The sequence below is a fragment of the Coenobita brevimanus genome, chromosome 91 (assembly GCF_032717465.1).
Source record: "Coenobita brevimanus isolate Jiangsu-jjx chromosome 91, ASM3271746v2, whole genome shotgun sequence".
Classification (NCBI taxonomy): domain Eukaryota; kingdom Metazoa; phylum Arthropoda; class Malacostraca; order Decapoda; family Coenobitidae; genus Coenobita; species Coenobita brevimanus.
This window is the reverse complement of record NC_137044.1, coordinates 848,604-870,071: the sequence shown is the minus strand read 5'-3', so window position 1 is coordinate 870,071 and position 21,468 is coordinate 848,604. Positions and strand designations below refer to the sequence as shown.

Sequence of the window (21,468 nt, the reverse complement as noted above, 5' to 3'; positions counted from 1 at the left end):
ATTTAGAATTCCTTTGCGCTGATGTTTAAGGTTGGGGAGGCTCTGGTGAACTGAGTATTCTCTCTCTCTCTCTCTCTCTCTCTCTCTCTCTCTCTCTCTCTCTCTCTCATAGTATATATATATATTAATTATATAATTGAGTTTGAATCCTGCATTCATGGTTTAAACATTGTAATCCATGGGATGGGATGCGTTGATTATACTGTGAATACAATACTGGTGTAAGACATGTTTGTGACCATGAAAAAAAAAAAAAAAGCTGGTGCATATAAAACTACCAACACATTTACAGCCACACGACCCTGACACCAACACTAACGTGGCACCTCCCTCAGGTGAGGCGTCAGTCTCGGGTAATGAGGACTTTGAGTGGGTGAGAGGATCACCTATGCTGACGGGGTTACTGGAAGGTCAGGTCACACGTCTGGCCACGCCCCCTGATCACCGAACTCATGCCCTAAGATCCAGCTTGGCTACACCCCCAGAATCTGGTGAGGAGGGTGCCCTCACGCCACGACCCCGCCAGTACCTACGGCCACCTCCTGTGCCACGTCCTCGAACACTGGAGGCTGGAGAACTTGTGCCTCACCGGCCACTCAGGGACCCACGAGATGGCTTACGTGACCGTCTTTATTCACCTTCACGTGACCTGAGCGGCCATCGACGATCACGGGACTCATCGGTGGAGCGCAGTGTGAGAGACTCCTCTTGTGATCGTGCCTCTATAGCCAGCCTCCACCATCTTCATCACCACCACACTGCCCTTCGCCTGCCACAGCCCTGCGACTGCTGGTGTGATGAAGAGGAACATGGGTATGATTCCTGTGATGAACGACATCACCAGCACCGACATAGCTACCATGAGGGTCTCCATCGAGCTCATCTTCACCACCTTCAACCACATTCACGTCACCATCACCACCACCACCATCACCAACATCATCAACACCAGACCAGCCGGGAGGCATCACGGGAGCGGCGCAGCAGAGGCCAAGGGTCCGGCGACAGTGGGCGGTCCTCACCGTGTTGTTGCCGCCATCAGCCTCTGGGGTCGCTGAGCTCGTTGGCCAGCCAGGATGTGTGCAGCAGTGGGCACCTGGCTTTGCCCTGCGCCAGTAAGGTGGGTGGGGCCCGTGTGGTGCCCCAGGCTGGCCACCACCGCCGTCTCGACTCTGACTACATCCCATTGTGGAACTGCCATTCTGCACCGGTACGTCCACACACACTCCCGCCTCACCCCACCACCTCACGTCCTCCCGGCTCCCCTCACTGCCGTAGAGCTGCTTCTTTCTGTGGTCATTGTGTGCCTCGCTCAACCAGTAATTACTTAGCAATCACCGAATAAACTTAAATTTGGTGTGGGTGATGTGCCTCAGGTGTAGTGTGTCTGGGCGGCTGGAGGTGCCACTAACACCGCCCGCATGTGCCCGCCTGGCCTCATTACTGTACTTATGAGTATGTAGACCAACGTTAAGGTATTGATAGTACAACACTTTTTGGCAACATCTGTTGTATTAGCAGAATATGTGTACATTTTTTGCACTGCTCAGTCATTGCTCCTTAATTCAGTGATTTACATATAGATCCAGACTTTATATCAGCTCAGTGTTCTGAATGGTACAGTATGTTATCAGTTTCAGGAGAAATACTGTACTTTAGTCATTTTGCTAGCCTAGTGAATGGTGTTGCCAGAAGTGATGGTAAGCATCATCAGAGCAACTGTGATGAGGAAGCACTGTGATAAGACAGTTACTCCTGCGTCACTGCTCATCGTGCTGCTCTGTGCTATTTCTTTTGTTTCATGAATTACCTGACAGTAGTTTGTACAGGATGGTATTTGCTCAATGCTCCGAGGTGACGAGTGAAGCCATATTAATTGTATCATAATCCCTTACTACCCATGCAGTTTGTAAACCGCTTCATGTAATAATTGCAGTATTAGCGTGAAGTTACTTTCTTTTGGTTGAACTTTTCTGCTGAATTTCTCTCTTCTGCAGTTATTGAGCTAACGAAATTTTTAGTACTTTTCACTCCTTATTCATTACAGTATTTTATTTAGGGTATGGAAAAGATACATTCAGATAGCAGTTGGTAATGTTCAAGTTCATCAAACATTATCAGCAGTGGATGATAGTGCATGTGTTGCATTTTGGTGTAATCAGTACAGTACCCTAATGTTTTATGTGTTAATTTTGTAGTTACTAATAGTTTTATAAAAACTGGTTATTTAAAAGTTTAAATTAGGATTGATTACTTTTTCATTGATATTTGAATTGAGTGAATGAAGTAAGAAATTATGTGTGTGTGTGTGTGTGTGTGTGTGTGTGTCCAGAATGAGGGCACAGTATGTACTCCTTTACAAATTTCTCCATCCAGAGATCAAGTTTCTTCTGTTCTGTTCTCTTGATTAAAGCTTAATTTCACTCTTATTTTTAAGACAGGCCAGGATCAAGACACGATTGCAAAAGGTAACTTTCACAGTTTGTATTCAGTACTATATACAGTATATTTCTTTCAAAGAGACTTTTTTTTTTCATGGTGTAATGAAGATGAACTGTGGTGGTTCTGCATAGTTTTCTTTTTTATATACTCTTGTTAACATCCTATACAATAATTAGTACAGTATTACATTGACTTGTGTTCTGTTACTGTGCACTCTACAGTACAAACCCATTTATCCAGTTGCAGCATCAGTTTATCTACAAGCCACTTATCCTTAAGGTGAATCAAGCACCAGTTAACAGTATCATATCCCATATTGTACTCTGTAGATTTCCAATCAGTTGGGTCTGCTTTGAAGTACTGTATATTATTAATGTTTTAATACTATCATTCCTTATCCTTTCAATATACCTTTCAGCTTTTTCCTAGCAGCAGTATTTGAAAAATTGTAGTGGACTTAGAAAAGTAATCAGAATCATATTTTAAGCTGTTTTTTATTTTTATTTTTATTTTTTTCTGAATATCTGCTGTATGCGATGTAGATAAATGGTCTCAAAAGCAGAACATTACTTTGTAACCCAGGATAAATGGTACTGTACTGTACTGTACTTTGTTGTTAAGGTACAGTAGTATGAACATTAAATTCAGACAGCTTGTGCTTTAAGGTACTGTACATCATGGTAGTAAAGATACAGTATTTGGCATTGGTGTTAAAAAGAATGTGTAGATGTGAGTTGATGTGTTCCCCAGGGTGGCGGGGTGGAGGAGCGGTTGGTGCGGCTAGAGGGAGACAAAGAGTCTCTGCAGCTGCAGGTGACAGTGCTGGGAGAGCAGGTGGAGGCACAGGCTGAGAAGATCACTGACCTGGAGGCAATGCTGCAGGAGAAGAAGGACCAGCTCACCAAGGCAGAGGAGCAACTCCAAAAGGTCAGGAATCACCTTTATGTTGGTTGCTTTACTTGCAGCAAGACATCCAGGCAAAGACATGCCCAGTTCTGGTGTTATTGTTGTTCTTTTTTTTTTTTTTGCTGTTGTGCTGATGGCTGCTGGCTCATCTGAACATGAACTCTGAGAACTGCAGGAAACTAGCCACTTCATCCAGGTGCTTCCAGAGATCTTTTGTTGAAATTATGTTTCAGGAATGCTTATGCTATAAAAGTGAGAGGCTGCATTACAGTGAGGTTATAGTGGATTGTCGTAGAGGGAGTAGGGTCATGTGTAGTTTGCCACAAAGGTGTGGGAAATAACCCCATCTGGTGCAGTGTATGTGAAAAGTGGGTGCAAAAGAGATTTATTGGTATTTGAGGTAGGCTGTGAAATAATACTGATTTTCACATTCAGTGTTTCAGGGAGAGCATGTAGAGATTCAGAGGCAAGACACAATTGATCTTGCTGGAGAGTCACTCAGGTGTGTGGGGGAGTTTTACTATGTGGGGGACAGTGTTATGTGCTGTAGGTAGGGTTGGAGCCGAATATGTGTCTAGGGTAAGGAATGGTTGGAGGATGTCCAGGGAGCTGTTGCTTCATGTGACATTCAGAGGGCTCTCCCTCCATTCTAAAGGGTCCTTGTATGCAGCATGTGTTAATCCTCTGTAGATATGATTTAAATATTTTTCTTTGTATTTACCTAGTTTTACCTAGTTGTGATATACAGGAAATGAGCTATGCCCATGGGGTTCCATCTTCATTTCTCAATAAGTCAGATTTTGCTTTGAACTCATTTAAGCTTGTAGACTGGATGATCTCTTTGTCCAGGTTATTCCATGGGTCTGTGCATCTACTGTATATGGAAAACTATATTGATGTCCTTCAAGTAACTTGGCTTTTTCAGTTTCGTTCTGTGTCCTCTTGTTACTCTCCTGTCCCATACAAACAGATCTTTTCTGTCAATTTTATTTACTCCCATCATGGCCCTGAACACTGCAATTATGTCACCCCTCTCTCTCCTTTCTTCTAAGGAAGGCAGATCCAGCTTTTCTAGCCTCTCTCTTTACAACAGATCTGCCAGGCTAGGGACCATCTTGGTTGCTTTACAACACATCTGCCAGGCTAGGAACCATCTTGGTTACTGTTCTTTGTATTCTCTTGATCTTCTTTATATCTTTCTTTTGCTGCATATTCCAACCTGGGGCGGATCATGGCCACCATCAAATTTTCCATACTCTCCTTATCCATGTAATGAAATTATGTTAGTCAAGAGATTACAGGTATATGTCTCTCTAACTGTCTTGTTAATGTGCTTTTCAGGTGACAAACTATCTTGGACCAGCACTTTTTCTTCTCTTGCTTTTGTGATTGGTTCATTTACCCATCAAATATTTAAGTGAATTTGTGTGTGTGTGTGTGTGTGTGTGTGTGTGTGTGTGTGTGTGTGTGTGTGTGTTTTTCTGGGCCCTGCCTCACCCTATCTCTAAAGTAGGAATTGGATCTGAGGTGATGATGATGGTGGTGGTGGTGGTGATGGTGATGATAATGATTATATGATAACTTGGAGTCTATGTTAATCCTCCTTCGTAGTCCACATTTCACAATACTGTAAGAGTTAACATGTCTTTTTAGCTTGCCAACTTGTGCATTTTGCAAAGCAAACCCATATTGCAGTAAAAGCAAGCATATCTTACCTGAAAATAAAGGTTGGAGAATGAGTATATAAAGGGGTTAATTACCGGTAATGTTTTCATGCATTTTACTGTAATGCATGATGCAGTTTGAAATAATGTCTGTGACACACGTACTCACATCAACCACACGTATATAAGATTTATATCCTACAGCATGTAGCACTGCAGTACAGTATATTATTAGCATGCAAAAGTTAATCATAACTGGAAAAGTAAATACCGGTACAGGAGATGTTTTTCTACTAACATTATCATAACCTTGGCAGGAGGTGATGGCAAGAACTAGTTTGGAAACTCAACGTTTGGAGCTGTTTAGTGAGATTAGCAACATGAAATTACGGCACGCAGCTTATGAAAGGGAGAACATTGATCTTAGAGAGAAACTAAGAAGATCGGATCTCCAGTCAGACCATGCCAAAGCACAGGTAGGTGATATTAGGTTCTGTGGTGTGTGTACAATACTGTATATGTGTATTTTGTGCTGAGAATTGTTCATGGGTGGTAACTGGATAATTTGCAATCGAGGAGCTTTTTTCTTCTTCTTTTAATGTGTGATTACCTCTGTCTTAACCTTACTTAACCCTTTCCGGTAGGGGATATCTTTTTCATGAAATTCTTGCTATCTTTTGATAGTGTTACTATGTATATGATAGACTTTTCAATCTGAAGGGGATAAATACAGCATTTATAAACCCCTTCAATGTGAGAGGTCTTTCATAAGCTGAATAAAAAATTTTGGTAGCAGGAAGAATAATTTAAAAAGGATATCACCCAGATGCTAGGGGTTAAGAACAGTTAGTTTTATATATTCCTGTAAATTCAACCTAACTGGGTTTGGTATTGCACTTACAGTAACAATAATACACTACCAGAAAGCAACCTTACACCGTAGCCCATTCAGTATGAGAAGTTTTTCCTAAACTTAAAAAAAAAAAAAAAAAAAAATGGGGTGGCAATTAAGTACAGTAGAAATATCAGCATATTGAAGGGGTTATTGGAGACTTTCTAACCCTTTCACAATATGACAAGGCCTTCCTGAGGTTAAATTATGGTGTGTGGGGTTAGCATGCATTTAATAGATATGTTGTCATTATGAAAGGGTTAAAAGTAAAAGGCACCAGCATATTCCAGCTGACGCACCATACCTTTAAAAACTTGTCAGTCATTTTGTTGCCCAGATCATGGAACGGTATTTCTGGTAAGAAATGTGAAGAAAAATTGACTTATGTTGAATAAGCATAAAAAATGTTGGCTCATCTGGGAAAATGTGGTGATTTTGGTGTGTATTTTCATGTACATTGCATTTATTATCATGCCATCCAGCAAGTACGAGTATCAGTCACTGTAGACTGTCAGCTGAACATGTGTTGACTGGTGCTGGTCTTGCCTTGTTAGTGGTCTCTTAGGCACAGAGGCAATTGCATAAATGCTATGTAGTACAAATGCTGTGTAGTACCAGAGGCAGTATGATTGCTGACTTTTCATTTTAGTACAGTATAGTAACCCCTCCATTTGCACAGCACACGTATCACTGACTCTTACTGTTCATATCGAACTGTGCATACGGTACCAGTGAAAGCATATATGGCTCATTGGTATGGTGAAATCAGTTTTTTTTCCCAAAGTTCCCCGTTTGGCCTTGAAAATTTTTTACCCGCCATCATGCCTGACATGTAGTGTAGTAAGCATATACAGTATCCTCTAAGAACACATATGAGCGCATCTCAGCATCTTGGCCACCTGCTGCTTACATAGCTTGTTCAGTTTTGTCTCTTTTCTTACATACCACACAGACAGTAAGCTCATCAATGTTGCAGCTTTTAGCAATGTCAGTAGTGCTCTCTTTGGTGATGAACATTCACAGTATCTGCCTTTTTCACCCTAGCAACATGGGAACCTTCTGAGGCCTGTCTCCTCCTCCAGTAGTAGCTGATATAGAATGGGTGAAGGTCATTGTACATCAGTTAGTATGTCAGGGTAACATTGGATGGGGATATTCACACGAGCATGCCAGGGGTCAAATTCTGGTGGCTGAGAGGGAGGAGAGAGGAAAAGGGAAGAGGACACTGAGTACGCATGTGCAACAACCATGTTTGGCAGCCATGTTGACATACAGTACTTCACCACGTGGGACTTTCAAATGTTTGTACCTGGCAGCATGTGTTTAGAGGCTGATGTCTGGAATTTCCCATGCACTTTTTTTTTTTTTCTCTCTCTCTCTCTCTCTCTCTCTCTGTGGGGGGGGGGGTAGGATGTATCTGTATGGTCAGATGGTGTTTAGTGCATATGGACCCTGTGCAGATGGTGAGGTTATTGTATGTAACTTTTCATTATACCTTTGTTAAAATGTTTTGTCCATGGCTATTAGACAGCTATGAAAACGCTGTGAAGTATATGCACAAAATGACAGTACTGTTTGATCTGAATGCTTTCATTATATATCAGATCACACACTTGGGCTCAGATTCTACCCAAAGGGATTTCATTAATTGTGGCTAACTGTTGATCTTCTGATTATGACTTTCTCAGTTAATTCTGTACATTATCACATAAGCGTTTGCCACTTTTAAGAGTATGGTAATAGCTGGTGTGCTTACTGTTACAAGTACTTTATCCCTTACATTGTTTTTTGAATGTGTGGTGTGACTATCATCTACCAAGGTGAGCCTTCATCTTTGCTAACTCCATGAGCTCTTCTTGCACTGATTTTCTACCCTTTGCTGGCACAAGCATGCCCAGCTATTCCTTGTATACATACTAAAGTAGAGGCCATTTAATATTTATAAGCTTAGTTCCTGGGATTTATTCTGAAGAAGCATTGAGTCATTTGACAGTTTTACTTCTAGTAGGGGAGCTGACAAGGAGCCAACACATTATAACACTTTGCACCCTAGGTGAAGCTAAGCAGTTGTGATTCCCATCCGGAAACCAAACCACCTCATATTTCCCTGGACCCTTGCTATGGGGAAGGACCCTGGTCCAGCCTGAGCAAGGCATTGTCCATCACAAGGGGGGGGCTAGTTCCCTGCATGATGTATGTACTGTGATGTACCGGTAGGATGGCCCGATAAAAGCATTTGCTTACCTGTGGTCAACGGATCTGCTCAGTGAGACAGACTGGGGTTAAGCAGCAGCAACAGTAACAGCTCTTGGAAGATTTTCATTGTCTGCTTGTTGGAAGGAGACAAAGGTTCCACACCCATTGCCATGCACAAGCCCTGTAAAGGTGACAGATTCATCTCAACATAGTCAGAGTTGAAGGAGAAGAGTAATAGAACTTTACTATCCTCATAAAAATAGTTTCAGACTCCCCAGGTTTTCAAATTATTTCCTCAAAGTGCTTTCAGTTTATCTCAACTTTAACATATATCTTTCAGCAATTTTACTTTTCACCAAAGTCTGTGACCTTATTCTCTCTTCAGTACTAGTTCCTTCCTTCTTTGTACAGTACATCCTTTTGTTTCTATTCTGAGCTTTGTCAGTACTGCAAAGTGATCTGAGCCTGGTACTAATTCTCAGACGGGTTTTGCATCTGTAACTCTTTTGTTAAGGATATTATTTACAGTTTCATGGTGTATAATTGCCTTCTGCTCATTGTAATCCGTCTTTTGTTGCCAAGTTTTGATTTAATTTTTGATCAGAAGTAAGTATTTGCTAAAAACATTGTTCCTACAGCACACACACACTAATATACAATCACCATTCCTATTCCATCCTTCATACCCTAACGTCCAGCAATATTCCTCTTACCCTCATCCATACTCTTCCATTCATGTGTCCCATTACATCTTTGCATTTTTTTTTATCTTTTATACAGTCATTCACCTGCTCTCCATACATATTTCCCACCATCCCTTTGCCTATTTTTTTGTTAACAAATGCATTTATGCTTGTATCCCTTTATTCGTTTTACACTTACACCACACAAGCCTTGCAGTGCAACAAAGTATGTGCTTTAACACAATTCATTCTCTCAGACTGAAACAAAGAAACACCTTCTTACTCTTATTTTTATACTCTCCAGCCATACCACCCGGTCATCTTCACTTCACATACTGTACAGAACCATACTGTATGTGTTTCTCTCTCTCTCTCTCTCTCTCTCTCTCTCTCTCTCTCTCTCTCTCTCTCTCCCTCTCTCTCACACACACACACACACACACACACACACACACACACACACACACAGTAATGTTACCTCTTCATTTTCTTTGTTAAACCCAGTATGTTGCCTCTCTTTATTCTTTGTTAAACCCAGTATGTTGCTTCTTTTCCTCTCATTATTCTTTGTTAAGCCCAGTATGTTGCTTCTTTTCATTCTTTCATTTACCCAATCCTTCTCACTTTATCAGTTCATTCCATTATCATTAATTGCAGCCACTCTTGATACAGTATTGCTTGTGTCAACCTGGATGGCTTTTTTGCTACCTGCCCCCCCCCCTCTCTCTCTCTCTCTCTCTCACCACACACACACACACACACACACACACACACACACACACACACACACACACACACACACACACACACACACACACACACACACACACACACACACACACACACAGATCAGAATAATGCATTACCAAATGGATTTTTCACATGTATGAGGATACACAGGATGGAGATGGTGGATTGTTTGCTATCTCTTATTAATTTGCTAGCCTACATAGCGTGAAAATAATCAAAATGCTGTTAATTATTAGGAGAGTGATTACATGTATTTCCAGAGATATATATAATTAGTGAAGAATAAATGCTAGCTTTACGAATTTGGTAATGAAAAGTTAAATTTGGTAATGGAAATTGAGGAGTTTGGTAATGTGGCAGTTGCGATCTGGCAACTCTGTTTCCCCGTCACCAACACTCCAACAGTTACTGCTTAACTTCGATCGCGAGTTGATGCTTATCGCAGTGGATGCCACACATGCTCTTTTTTTGTGTGTGAATAAACTGCAATATCTCGCTAGTAGACCACACGGGAATTTACAGTGTTGTGCAGTGTTAAGAAATTAGAATTTAGAGTGCAAAGGATTAACTGTGGAGTGCAAACTGGCAGTTGAAACTGGCATGGTGCAGTTAACAATGTGCATTGTTAAACAGTTATAACTCACAGTGCAAAGAATTACTGTAAGTGCAGCACAACACTGGATTACTGTACATGCTTCAAGAGCATTTTCACCACTGCCAAAGCCTTAAGAAGGCGGCCACAGACGTTCTGTAAGGACCTTGGCTGAGGTACAGTCACTTCTAATTTCTCATTCTTTGGTTCCTTTTCATTTATTTCATGCTTTATGTCCATTATTGGTGTGAATAGGGTCTTAAGTAGGTTTAAGTAGGTGCTATGCATGTCCTGTAGGGAGTTATTTAGGTGGCTTTCAAAGTTAGGCTGGGTTAGGGTCCGTAAGTACCAGTCCAGCAGGCAGGTGCCCACTTTCCAGACGGGTCCACTTTCTGGACATGCCTTTGGCTCTATTACATCGGATAGTGGAGGGATTACTCCATAGGACTTTAGGGACAGTTTCAAATTCTTTATAAAAGCCTAGTAGAGTTACTGTACAGCGTGTCTTTCCCTCTGGCCATGTCAAGACAAATTCCTCAGCCTCAATGTAGTTTTGCAAGGCAATGGGTGCAGAGGTTTTGCCTCAGGCATCTCCACAGCTCTAAAGTAAAGGAAAAATGAATCTGGGACTACTCAAAAATCTGTCATCTGCTTTGTATTATACTATATATTTACCAGATTAGCATGTATCATGTACAAATTATTAACACACAGTTTCCTGGGATGGTTGTACAGTATTTATTAGATGAAAATCAAGCATTGTATTGTTTTTTGCTTTAGCATGACCGCCCTTCTGTCTGTAAATTTGTTTAGTACATTAAAGAATAATGTGCAGTGCACACTTTATGTAATCATCAAATATTGCTGCTATATTTTAAGCTCAGATATTGCTGTGGTTGTGTGTATCATAAGGATAAGTTTGACTAAGTTATGTCACACTTCAGGATTAGAAATATATCATGTTGCAGTATGATTTTTTCTTTATTTCATTGAATTGTTTGTACATACAGTACATTAAATTGCAGTCTGATAATGTCGAGGATTTATGGTATATATAAAGAAACACACCACTATAGTAATCTCTAGTGGCCATTATTGGTCATTGACTGTTGCAACTCTCATCTTTGGCTTTTTCCAGTGCATCATATGTATATATTGGTTGTTCCTTTTGCAAGAACTGCAGCCTTATCAGATATTGTTGCTATGGACATTATCACCTCAGCGTAAGTTTGTCCACCTTAGCTTAGCAAAGATTTTCATCATTTTACAACATATTTCACATACTTCAGTTATTGATTGAGATAATAGTATGGCTGTACATCCTTTTCATATTTTTTTTTATGCCTAGTACAGTACCATATTCAAGTGTTGATCTTGTGTTATTGTACAGCTGAACATTCAAGATAGAGAGATGACAGTTTTAGGCCAAGTTAAGGTATACAGAATATTGGATAATGTCCATTAAGGCAGTGTCTGCTTGGAAAGAAGGGTGTTGTTGCATAATTAGTGTTGTACTGTGTGATATATTGTGTCCTTTGTTGTGACCTGTGTGTTGTGGTGGCATGTCAGCAAGTGGTGGCACCTGGCAGTGGTGTCAGGCAGCCAGGAGGGGCACGGAATGTGGCACCAGCAGCTGCATCCACCCCAGTCCACTCCTTCCTCCTCACACCAGACTCTCCACAGCCTAGTCATCAGGTATTGCAGTGCCTCATTTTTGTTTACAGTATCTTGTTTTTACAATGCCGTGAGCTGTTCATATGGAAGAATTATACCCCCATATGGAAATGTTTATTGAAAAGACAAAAGGGTATAAGTAGGAGCCAGTTCCATACCAGATATTGCACTGATTGATACAGTAGTTCCTTACTTAATACTGTAGATGTGTTCATAATAGGTACTGTGTTAAGCAAAACAATCACTTGAAGAGAGTATTATCTACCAGCAACAAAGATTTTCTTCTCAAATATTTGAAAAGCTTGTTTAAACCTAAAGTGTATCAAAATGCACGGGTGTCTGATGTTTTGATCAGGTATAATTCTGTATGAAGCAAAGTCCCTAAGCATTTTAAGGAAATAAGAACTGATTATATTGGAATAATGCAAGTGTGAAATGTTTCGGTCGTGTTTCACAGCATACTGAGCATTTAGTGTGTTATAAAAAAAATGTTTGCCTTAATTAACAGCTTTATACTGAAAAATGTATGAAGTCAAGACACATTAACTGGGGAATTACTGTGTTTGCATTTTTAAAAGTCTGTACAGTACTTTCTTTCATTTGTTATTTCATAGTAATGTTTCAGATGCTGTCCCATTTACTTGTGTTCAGTGTTACTTTAGGTGTGTATATTTGCAGGTTGGCGGGCCATTAAGCAACTCTCCGTCACCTAGCAGCATATCAACACTCTCCACCATTCCTGCTTCTTCCCCGAACAAGTCTCCTGGACAGCCCACCACTGCCTCACCAGCCTCCTCACCTCTTGCCTCACATGACACACCAGAGTTCCTTCCTCCCAGGGTCAGATCATCAAGTATTTTGTTTTAGTATTTCACATAATGCCTACTGTTATTCCTCATGAAAAGTTTTCGTTGTGTGTTAGCAAAATGCTACTTCATTGAAGCAGCTAACCCTTTCACTGAAATAATGTATATTTTTAGTTTATTCTTGCTGTCTCTTAATGATTTAATTCAGTTTAAGAGTGAACCAAGGTAGTGGAAAAATTGTAGAAGGCCATAACTAACCCTCATGGGTTAAGGATACCTCTGATGGGTGGATATCCGGTGGGGGAGCTTGTAGGATGGTGTTTTGTGTGAGGTGTTGTCAACTCCTGCACATAAAATGAGTATGTAGACTTTTCTTCATTACTAGTGTTGGAATGTTTGAAGGTAGGATGTTGATGATGTAGGTTTGGTAATGGCGATGGTGATGATAATTTGTTTTGCAGCAGTGTTTATCCAGCCATCCATCATTATTATTGTTATTGCTATTGCTGGAAATCTGTATGAAATGACTTGGGAAAATTAGAGTGATACACCTATTCAAAGTCAGAATGGAAATTGAAATAGGAATTTGTCTCTTCATATCAAGGTAATAAAAGATCTGGTCATTAAAATGAAAATAAGTTTTCACTGCATTCTGTTTACAATTTATTAAGCTTCCCATAAAGGAAATTTATTAATACCGTTACGAGATAATCATAAACATAATACAATAATGAAGTAAAGATTTATTTGGTACTGTATTGAGCTGTATAAGTGAAAATAGTTCTTGCAGTGGTTTGATCAAAGAATATGGTCGTTCATATTAAACCAGACATACGTAATATCCCTTAACTGTACAGTATTGGAATAAGCAAGGTTCGGTTGGATTTTACTAAGGTTGATTATGACTTTTATTCATTTATGGTAACTCAGTTGATTGTGAATATAATGTAATCTGCAGACCCCACCTCCACAGGGAATAACTCAGTTGATTGCGAATAAAATGTAATCTGCAGACCCCACCTCCAAATGCGCGGCGCAAGATCGACCAGTTTGGAACGGTGCCTCGAGGACAACGGGATGCAGAGACCAACCACGGGGGGCCAGCAGGGGCAAGCCGGGCCAAGGGCGTCATGTTTGGTAAAGGCTTCAACTTCATTCCATTCCGTGTGGCGGGAAAGCGGAGCACTTCAGCCCCAAACTTAGGTGACGGTGGTGACCATGCATGAGCGCATCCTGCATCCTCACAACCTCTTTCTTGTGGTTCCTGACTCACTCACTGGATAATGATACGCTCATATAACAATCACGACACTAAGGCCAACTTCATTGTCCCTTTCAGGGCAGTGGCCTGGAGGCTAAGCTACTATAGCTCACAACACTTAAGGGTAGGAGAGTGATCTGTGTCTTTTGCAACGTTTGATTTGTCCGAAAAAACTCCATTCACCTGTGGGAGATATTGCAGATTTTAGTAAGTGTAAGGCCTGGCCGTCACTGTTATTAGGCACTGTATATCTAACTCTTACCCAGATACTGTACATCTAACTCTTATCCATGAATATGGGTATTCATTCAGCTAATATCAGATTTTCTTAAACCCTTTGATCTGGTGTCATAGCTCTTATTTTATTCTTGCCACTAGTAAACAATTGTATTCAGTTGAGGGATGACTTTGAACTGGGGTTCAATGTACTGTATGTTCATTGGTCCCCTCACTGTACAAAGTCTACCTAAAACTGAGTAAAATCATCTGGAGGGGGCAGGAATAAACTGGCAGAACATGTCATCAGAGTAAAGGGGATATATATAGAGTCATTGATCTATATGGATTTTCTTAGCAAAGAAGGTTGGAGAAAAACAAACAAAGAGCCATTATAGACTGTTTTTTAGTGGGTCAAAGGCTCAGGAGAAGAATAATGGAAGCAATGGCAGTGTTAATTTTGCAGCATTAGAAAAGATTAATTTCAACATTGGAGAAGGCATTGGGTAAACGGAAGTTTGAAAGAAAGTAAAGGTTACCTACAGAAGAGTGTAAATGCACAGAGAATCTAATTATGAATGAAATTACTCAAAGTATGTCGCTATTACTGAACAACCTTGTAATCCATTCAAACCAAACAGTGCTGCAGCACAGAGACAGCTAACTGATCCCACTGGGATAAACCGTGTGGCCGACATACTTGCGATGTTATGTTGTGTCAGCTGTCTGTTGCTAAGAGTCATTGGTTGAGGTTGAAGGAGAGAGAAGAGAGTGTGATTCTGGAATTGAACAAAGAAAGACAGTGAAATAGTACATGTACGTGGTTATAAAGCAGTGGAGAGGATTAAATAGAGAGACTCGCGGTTTATCTTGTTCATTATGATGACATATTGGTAATTTTATGCTTGCCATCTCTGGGTGTTTCAATTTATCTGATGAACTGCACCGCAAGACATCTCTCCTAAGCTGAATAAAGTTGCCAGGTAGCAGCATAAATAACAAGAAATTACAGCCTTGTGCTGAAGGTATTAATATTGACATAGATGGAAGATGATGCTGCAGAAAAATCTACCAAGAAAAATGAAAGATACAAACATGAGATAAGGAAACAATGGAAATATAACTTAAGATTTTCTACAAGGCTGTAAGGAAAACCAGGGTAATGGAGTTTGAGGGAGGAGTGGGAAATAGAGTTGAAAGCTTTGATGGTAATATGGCGCTTGACAATCAGATTATAGTTGATAATTGAAACAAATATTTTAGTTGTCTGCCAGTAAATAAATAACCCTTTACAGGTACTGTACTTGTTTTCAACCAGCGGAGGTTGTCATTACAGTACTGTATTGTGACTGAACAATATGAATGGTAATTAAAGATGAAGTAAATCAGAGAGGTACAAAAAAAAAATCCACAAATGCATAGATAATTTATTCTTCAGTTGGTGATAAACATCAGACATTTTTGTAACAACAATTTTAAATGTTTCATCTATTCTCGTGCCTGATTCAGCATACATGGGCTAATTGAAATGTGTGTAATACCAACTATATATGAGAGTATCATCATCCTGCCATGAGATCAGTAGGCTCTGTCCTTAGTTACCAAATGTTAATTATTCAAAGTTCAGATCATATTACCCTGAAGTGTCTCCCTCATGTTTATTTGTATGAAAAATGTAATATCTGTCAATATACATAGTTCTAGACTGTAACTAAGGATATTACCTGTTTAGTTTACCCACAAGATTAGCATGAGCAGTGTCCTAATATTGTATTTACTAAATGTACAGGCATAACTATCAGTAAGAGGAAAATGTTTGCCTTGGTTTCTTGTTAGAGTGTACGTACTGCATTGGGTTCACCTAGCTTGCTGATGCTGTCAACTCTGCTAAACCCCTCCACTGTGATAGCTTTACCATCGGCTTAATAATACTGACTTGCGGTAGCCATATTCTTTTTCAGAAGGTGTCCTAGTGCAGTGCAGTAACAGAAAAGAGATAATTGTGTAGAAGAAATGGGGAATACAGTGGCTCAAGGATGAAAGTTGAGTGGTTCTTTGAAGGCCTTAAAGTGAAATAAAGGCCTTAGGATGGAGAATGGGAGACTGACCGGGAGAGTGTATGTGAGTTAGGTGGAAAGGGAGAGGGAGACTGGGGATGTGATGGAGGGATGGACTGGAGAAGTGTATATGAGTGAGGGCAGTGAGTTTAGGATAGGGCAGCCTGATGGCAGAGGACAGGGTGATAAAAGAGCTAATTGGTTTGTAGCCATCCCTTCTGGGATTGAGGCTTCTGGATATACTGTAGATAGATAGATTTGCTAGTTATCATAATCATCATTTTATCAATTTTCCCCACCATTGTGTGGGGTGAGGTAGGTTCCAGAAACAAGGAAATAGAAAAGATGAAAATGGAGAACTAACAACTGCATTCCCTAGGCTTGTCTATCCTGCTTTTGCCTACCACACGCAGACATTAGAAGGGGTGTTTGGATATAATTGCTTGGGGAAATTTTCTCACCCATCCCCCATATTGTATATCCATTTTTATTCACTGCAAAACCAGCCTCATTTACTTGGGAGGATTGAGTCATACTTTGACCTGTTGATTCTCACAGTAGCATAGCAGAAGGAGGCAATATTGCTTTCTTTTAAAAAGTTGGTTGCATCCTTTTCTCTTGCAACCATCCATCATGAAATGTAATGAATGGTGGCAGGAATACTAAAAGATGACATATTGTTTGACAAATTCTCACTAAAACTGCAGTTCACCAGCTTCCCTGGTACTCCTACCCACAAGTTATGGTTATTATAATAACATCACAGTATATTAGTGGCAGCATTTTGACCTACCGGAATATAAAAGTCTCCTCGTAGAAGTTCACCAATTAACCTTTCAGCTGCATGGATTTGTATAACAGTCATGCTTTGAAGACCATTTTTCCATAGAAGGTGTCACAGTTTTCTGTAGTACCCTGTACATTTAGCCCCAACCCATTTTAAGTGTTGCCAGTCATGAGTGGCTTTTTAATAGATGAAGTTTTCAAAGGATGTACCTTGTTAATAGATGGTTTGCCATACAGAAAAGTTTTCCATTTAAGTGTAGAAACATTGTCTTGTATATTCATTTTCATTCTCTTGAACTAGAGTGTATCAGTGTTCATGACACAGCAGTGTCTGTATAAGTTGTTTGAAGAATATTGTACATACTTTGCTTATAACTGTTTTTCTTACTGGCTATCATTCAAATCTCTGTGCATGACTGCTCATTTTTCAACTTAATTGATGTTCTTTATTCATACAGCGTTCTAAAATGTCAATCTAGTTATTTTGCTGTTAGGTTATTTTTGCCCTCCTTCCTTCCCTCCCTCCAATGTACAGATTTTCCTTGCAGATGGATACTGTCTATCCATAATCTCACATATGAATTTTTACTCTCTTTTAGGCTTTCCCCTGCACCACCACTTCTAACATTTTCACCTTGGTATGAGTAAAAGGTTAACTGGTCTTGTTTCAACCTGCACAATAGCTCACTGCATGTGCATCTGTTCTTTATTGTGCAGTTGTTGGAAGCTGTATGATTGCATGATATCATAATACACTTCATATTAATGCTTATTTATCCCTTTGTTGAAGCTCTCAGTATTTTATATGTAGCATTTTCATGAAGATTTAGTTTTCATTGTCAGGTGCACAGTTACTGGTGATAGGTGCAGTAGTAACGAAAGAAGTGACACTCAGATTTCCCAGCAACAAATTAATAAATCCATCCATCCATCATCCAGTCCAATATTTCCCCATCAGGAGCATTGGAACTTGGGGGTAGGAGACTTTGTCCAGACATAGGGCAAGAGTGACCAGGTGCCCACCTTTCAGTGGCAGTACATGAACAAGAAACCTCAAACACTGTTAGATCCGTGTGGGCCATGTCCTGTTTGAGCACTTAACTCATGACACCACCAAGTGTTTAAAAAAGGTGTGTGATGGCAACTGGGCCCATGATTTGCTGCAGTACAGAGCACAAAGGTCTACCTTTGATTTTCCTTTGTGCATCAAGGAGCTGTCTCAGAAAGAGGAAACACTGAAGCATGATAGGGGAAAATTAATAAATCATCATCATCATTATCATATCACCTTTCCTACAAGCAGGTGAAGTGAGGTAGGGTACAGAAAGCCAGGAAAAGGAAATGATAAGAGTATTGGGAGAAAAATCAATAGCATACCCCGTGAAATGGACCACACACTTATTAATTCACCATTCAAGCCCCTGGAATCCTGGCTTCACCTGATAGGAACAGCTGGTTCTAGGAGTCGTATTGCCCTTCCCAGTCAGCTCTTGCTCTTTTGGCAACTGTGCAAAATGTCTCCAATCTCCACCCCTCCTCTTCCTCAACCTGTCCCTCCCATTACCACTCACATTAACTGCCCCCCCCCCCCATCCTGTAATGTTGGCCTTGTCTCCTAAAAAGAATGTAGTAGCCATAATTCATTATTTTATTTCATTTTCCATTCATGACATTGCTCAACACACACAGCATCAAAATGAAGATTAATTACAAGTTTGGATATCAGGCCGAAGTGAGAATGAAGCGGCAAAACAACATCTGAACTACAAGGATATGGACACCCTATAATTTATGACTACTGAGGCCTTTTGAGATTTTAGGGCTTGGATGTCCCCATAAGCTCCTTCTCTTCTCCCCCTGGAGACATGTGAGACAGTGACCAAAGCGAGATGGAATAACATCATTATTACCCTTAGTAACCCAGCTGAAACACTGGACAACTTCATTCCCTTTCCCCTCTTCTCTTCGTCTCTCACTCATGCTGTTTCAGTGCTTAACTTTCCCATTCTCCTGACATTCCCCGCCTTCCTTCTCTCCCTTCCCTTACCTCACCCTTTCCATCACCATACCTCTTCCACCCCGCCACCACTGTCTTCATCAAAGGCAGTATATATTGCAAGTACAGAGATTCCATATTGTATTATATCCTCTGTGGATCATTCAAATGCATATTCATGTGTCAGTTTATTGTATAAAACTACTAAACAAGAAAATTCTCTGTTGTGTGCCTCCTACCTGCACGAGTAGGGTGCCGTTGCCACATGGGCAAGAGAGGGATGATGGGGTAACAGGACCCCTGGAGCCAACTGTACATGTCCTCACACACAGCTTCATAATTAACTATTAGACAGGATCAGTCAAACAACTGTCAAGTTAACGCAGGGATGCCAAAGCCTTGTCATTCACATCTTTAAATAGAATTCATCCAACCAGTTCAGTCCCTTGTCAGTTCCCTAGCCACAGCAGATTCCTTACTGTCTTGCCCACACACTCATTTTCCATATCTGTCCACCTTTCTCATGGTCTACCACATCTCCCCAAATCTTCAGACTTGCTTACATATACTGTACTCTCTTCACCACCTTATTTACATTCATTCTCTCCATATGACTATACCATCTAAAAACACTTTCTTCAGATCTGTTGTCCACAGACTTCTTTGCTCCACTTCCACCATCTAAACACACTTTCTTCAGTTCTGTTGTCCACAGATATCTTTGCTCTGTATCTTTCATGACTCACATTATTTCTTACCAGATCCACAGTCAACCTTCCACACACATTTCTCAAGAATCATGTTTCCACTGCCAACTCATTTGATTTTCATGCCACACCAGTCTCACATCCATATGTTAATATGGGTACCAATACTCCTTAATGCAGTCTTATTGCAGCTGTCACACTCAGACCTCAGTTTCTTATCAAGGCCTTATGGCACCAACCACTCTCCATCCCTCTGTCACTCTGCACTCCATTCCTTTGCACGTTTACTTCTTTTTTCTATCACTTCACCCAGGTATTAATTCTCTAGCCAGTTTGTCTCTCTCCATTCACCATAGCATCACGGTGGAGTTATTTTCTCTCAGCAACCATCACTTTACTTTTATCTGCCTTTGCTGCAAGTCATGACACTCACAATCATCAGCAAAACTCTGTTTCTATTTGCAGTGTTCTTGTTCAGTATAAGCAAGTAGCACAGCATCGTATGCATACCTCAGATTTGAAATACTCTGTCCTTCACCATTCATTATTCTGTTCATTCCTCTCTCCTTAACTTAAATTTTTACCCTTCCCTTAGCCTCGTGTGTGTTTATATATATATATATATATATATATATATATATATATATATATATATATATATATATATATATATTCATCATCATCATCATCATCATCCGGACCTCCTTTCCCACCCTAGGGCAGGGTGAGGAGTAGCAATGTCCAGACAGCCAGAGTTGCCCAGTTCAATGGGCCACACTTCCATTCACTCATCATTCAAGCCCTCAAAATCATGGCTTCGTCAGACAGACCAAAAAAATTTCACCATGTTCTGTAGCTTCACATATACTCTATCTGATAGAGCCAGTCCGAAAGCTCTCACTTTAAAAAGGGGTACCAGTTCCCTGGTTATGTATTTCTTGTCTTAAAATTCATCCATCCAGCTCGGTCTCTTGTCAGTCCCATATATACTGTATATATGTATGTATGTATTGAATAGCGGGGATGACATTTTACATTCTCGTGTCATTATCTTCAACACTGATATTTAACCACTTGCTTAGACAACCACCTGCTCTTACACAACTTCACTATTATCATAAAGACTCTTAATCAGCATTGGACAGCGTTCCATCTACACCACACATATGCATAATCTTCCATAGTCCCTCTCAGTTCACACTGTCATTTTCACAAACTCACTCCACTGTCTTTCTCACTGCAGATATTTGATCCACACATTTGCTGCCACTCCTAAAATTTTCCAGTTCTGCTCTCACAAGACTTCTTGAGGTACTGTATTCCTAACTTTGTCTGTGATAACTCTTATATTTCTGCTACACCCAACAGACTTATACTCTGCTACATGATCCCCTTTATTTTGTGCAAAGGCATAATCACAGCCTTCTTGCACTGTAGTGGTACAGTTCCACTCCTCCAAGCTTTCTTACATATTTCCAGCAAACACTTAATTCCAGTCTGTCCAATACACTTTATAATTTCTACATAAACCTCCTCAGCACATGATGCCTTCCCATTTTCCAGCCATTACACAGAATGCTTCACTTCTGCCAATGTCATGTTTTCGGGTACCATTATTTGTACTTGCACACCAAGCTGAGTCAAGTTTACTAGCACTGTGCCCTCATCATTCCCACCCATTAGCCTTTCAAAATGTCCTCTCTATCTACTCCTTATTCCAGTTCATCATCCATTCAAAATGTTGTTTTCTATCTGCTCCTTTCTTCACATCTGTTGTTAGTATACTTCCACGTTCACCCCTCATACTCACACCCTCTTTTCCACCCTCATTTCTACACAT

General features: G+C 40.3%; 1 protein-coding gene across 1 annotated transcript in view; it reads left to right on the top strand.

The window, feature by feature from the left end:
• The window catches only part of LOC145411844 (uncharacterized), a 123,770-nt gene that overhangs the window by 78,935 nt on the left and 23,367 nt on the right, over positions 1-21,468 (top strand). The window contains exons 3-8 of the mRNA XM_080281803.1: positions 336-1,210; positions 3,193-3,369; positions 5,330-5,488; positions 11,695-11,820; positions 12,478-12,639; positions 13,619-13,808. Of these exons, the coding sequence (XP_080137929.1) occupies positions 336-1,210; positions 3,193-3,369; positions 5,330-5,488; positions 11,695-11,820; positions 12,478-12,639; positions 13,619-13,808 (1,689 nt within the window). The remainder of the gene's footprint in view (positions 1-335; positions 1,211-3,192; positions 3,370-5,329; positions 5,489-11,694; positions 11,821-12,477; positions 12,640-13,618; positions 13,809-21,468) is intronic.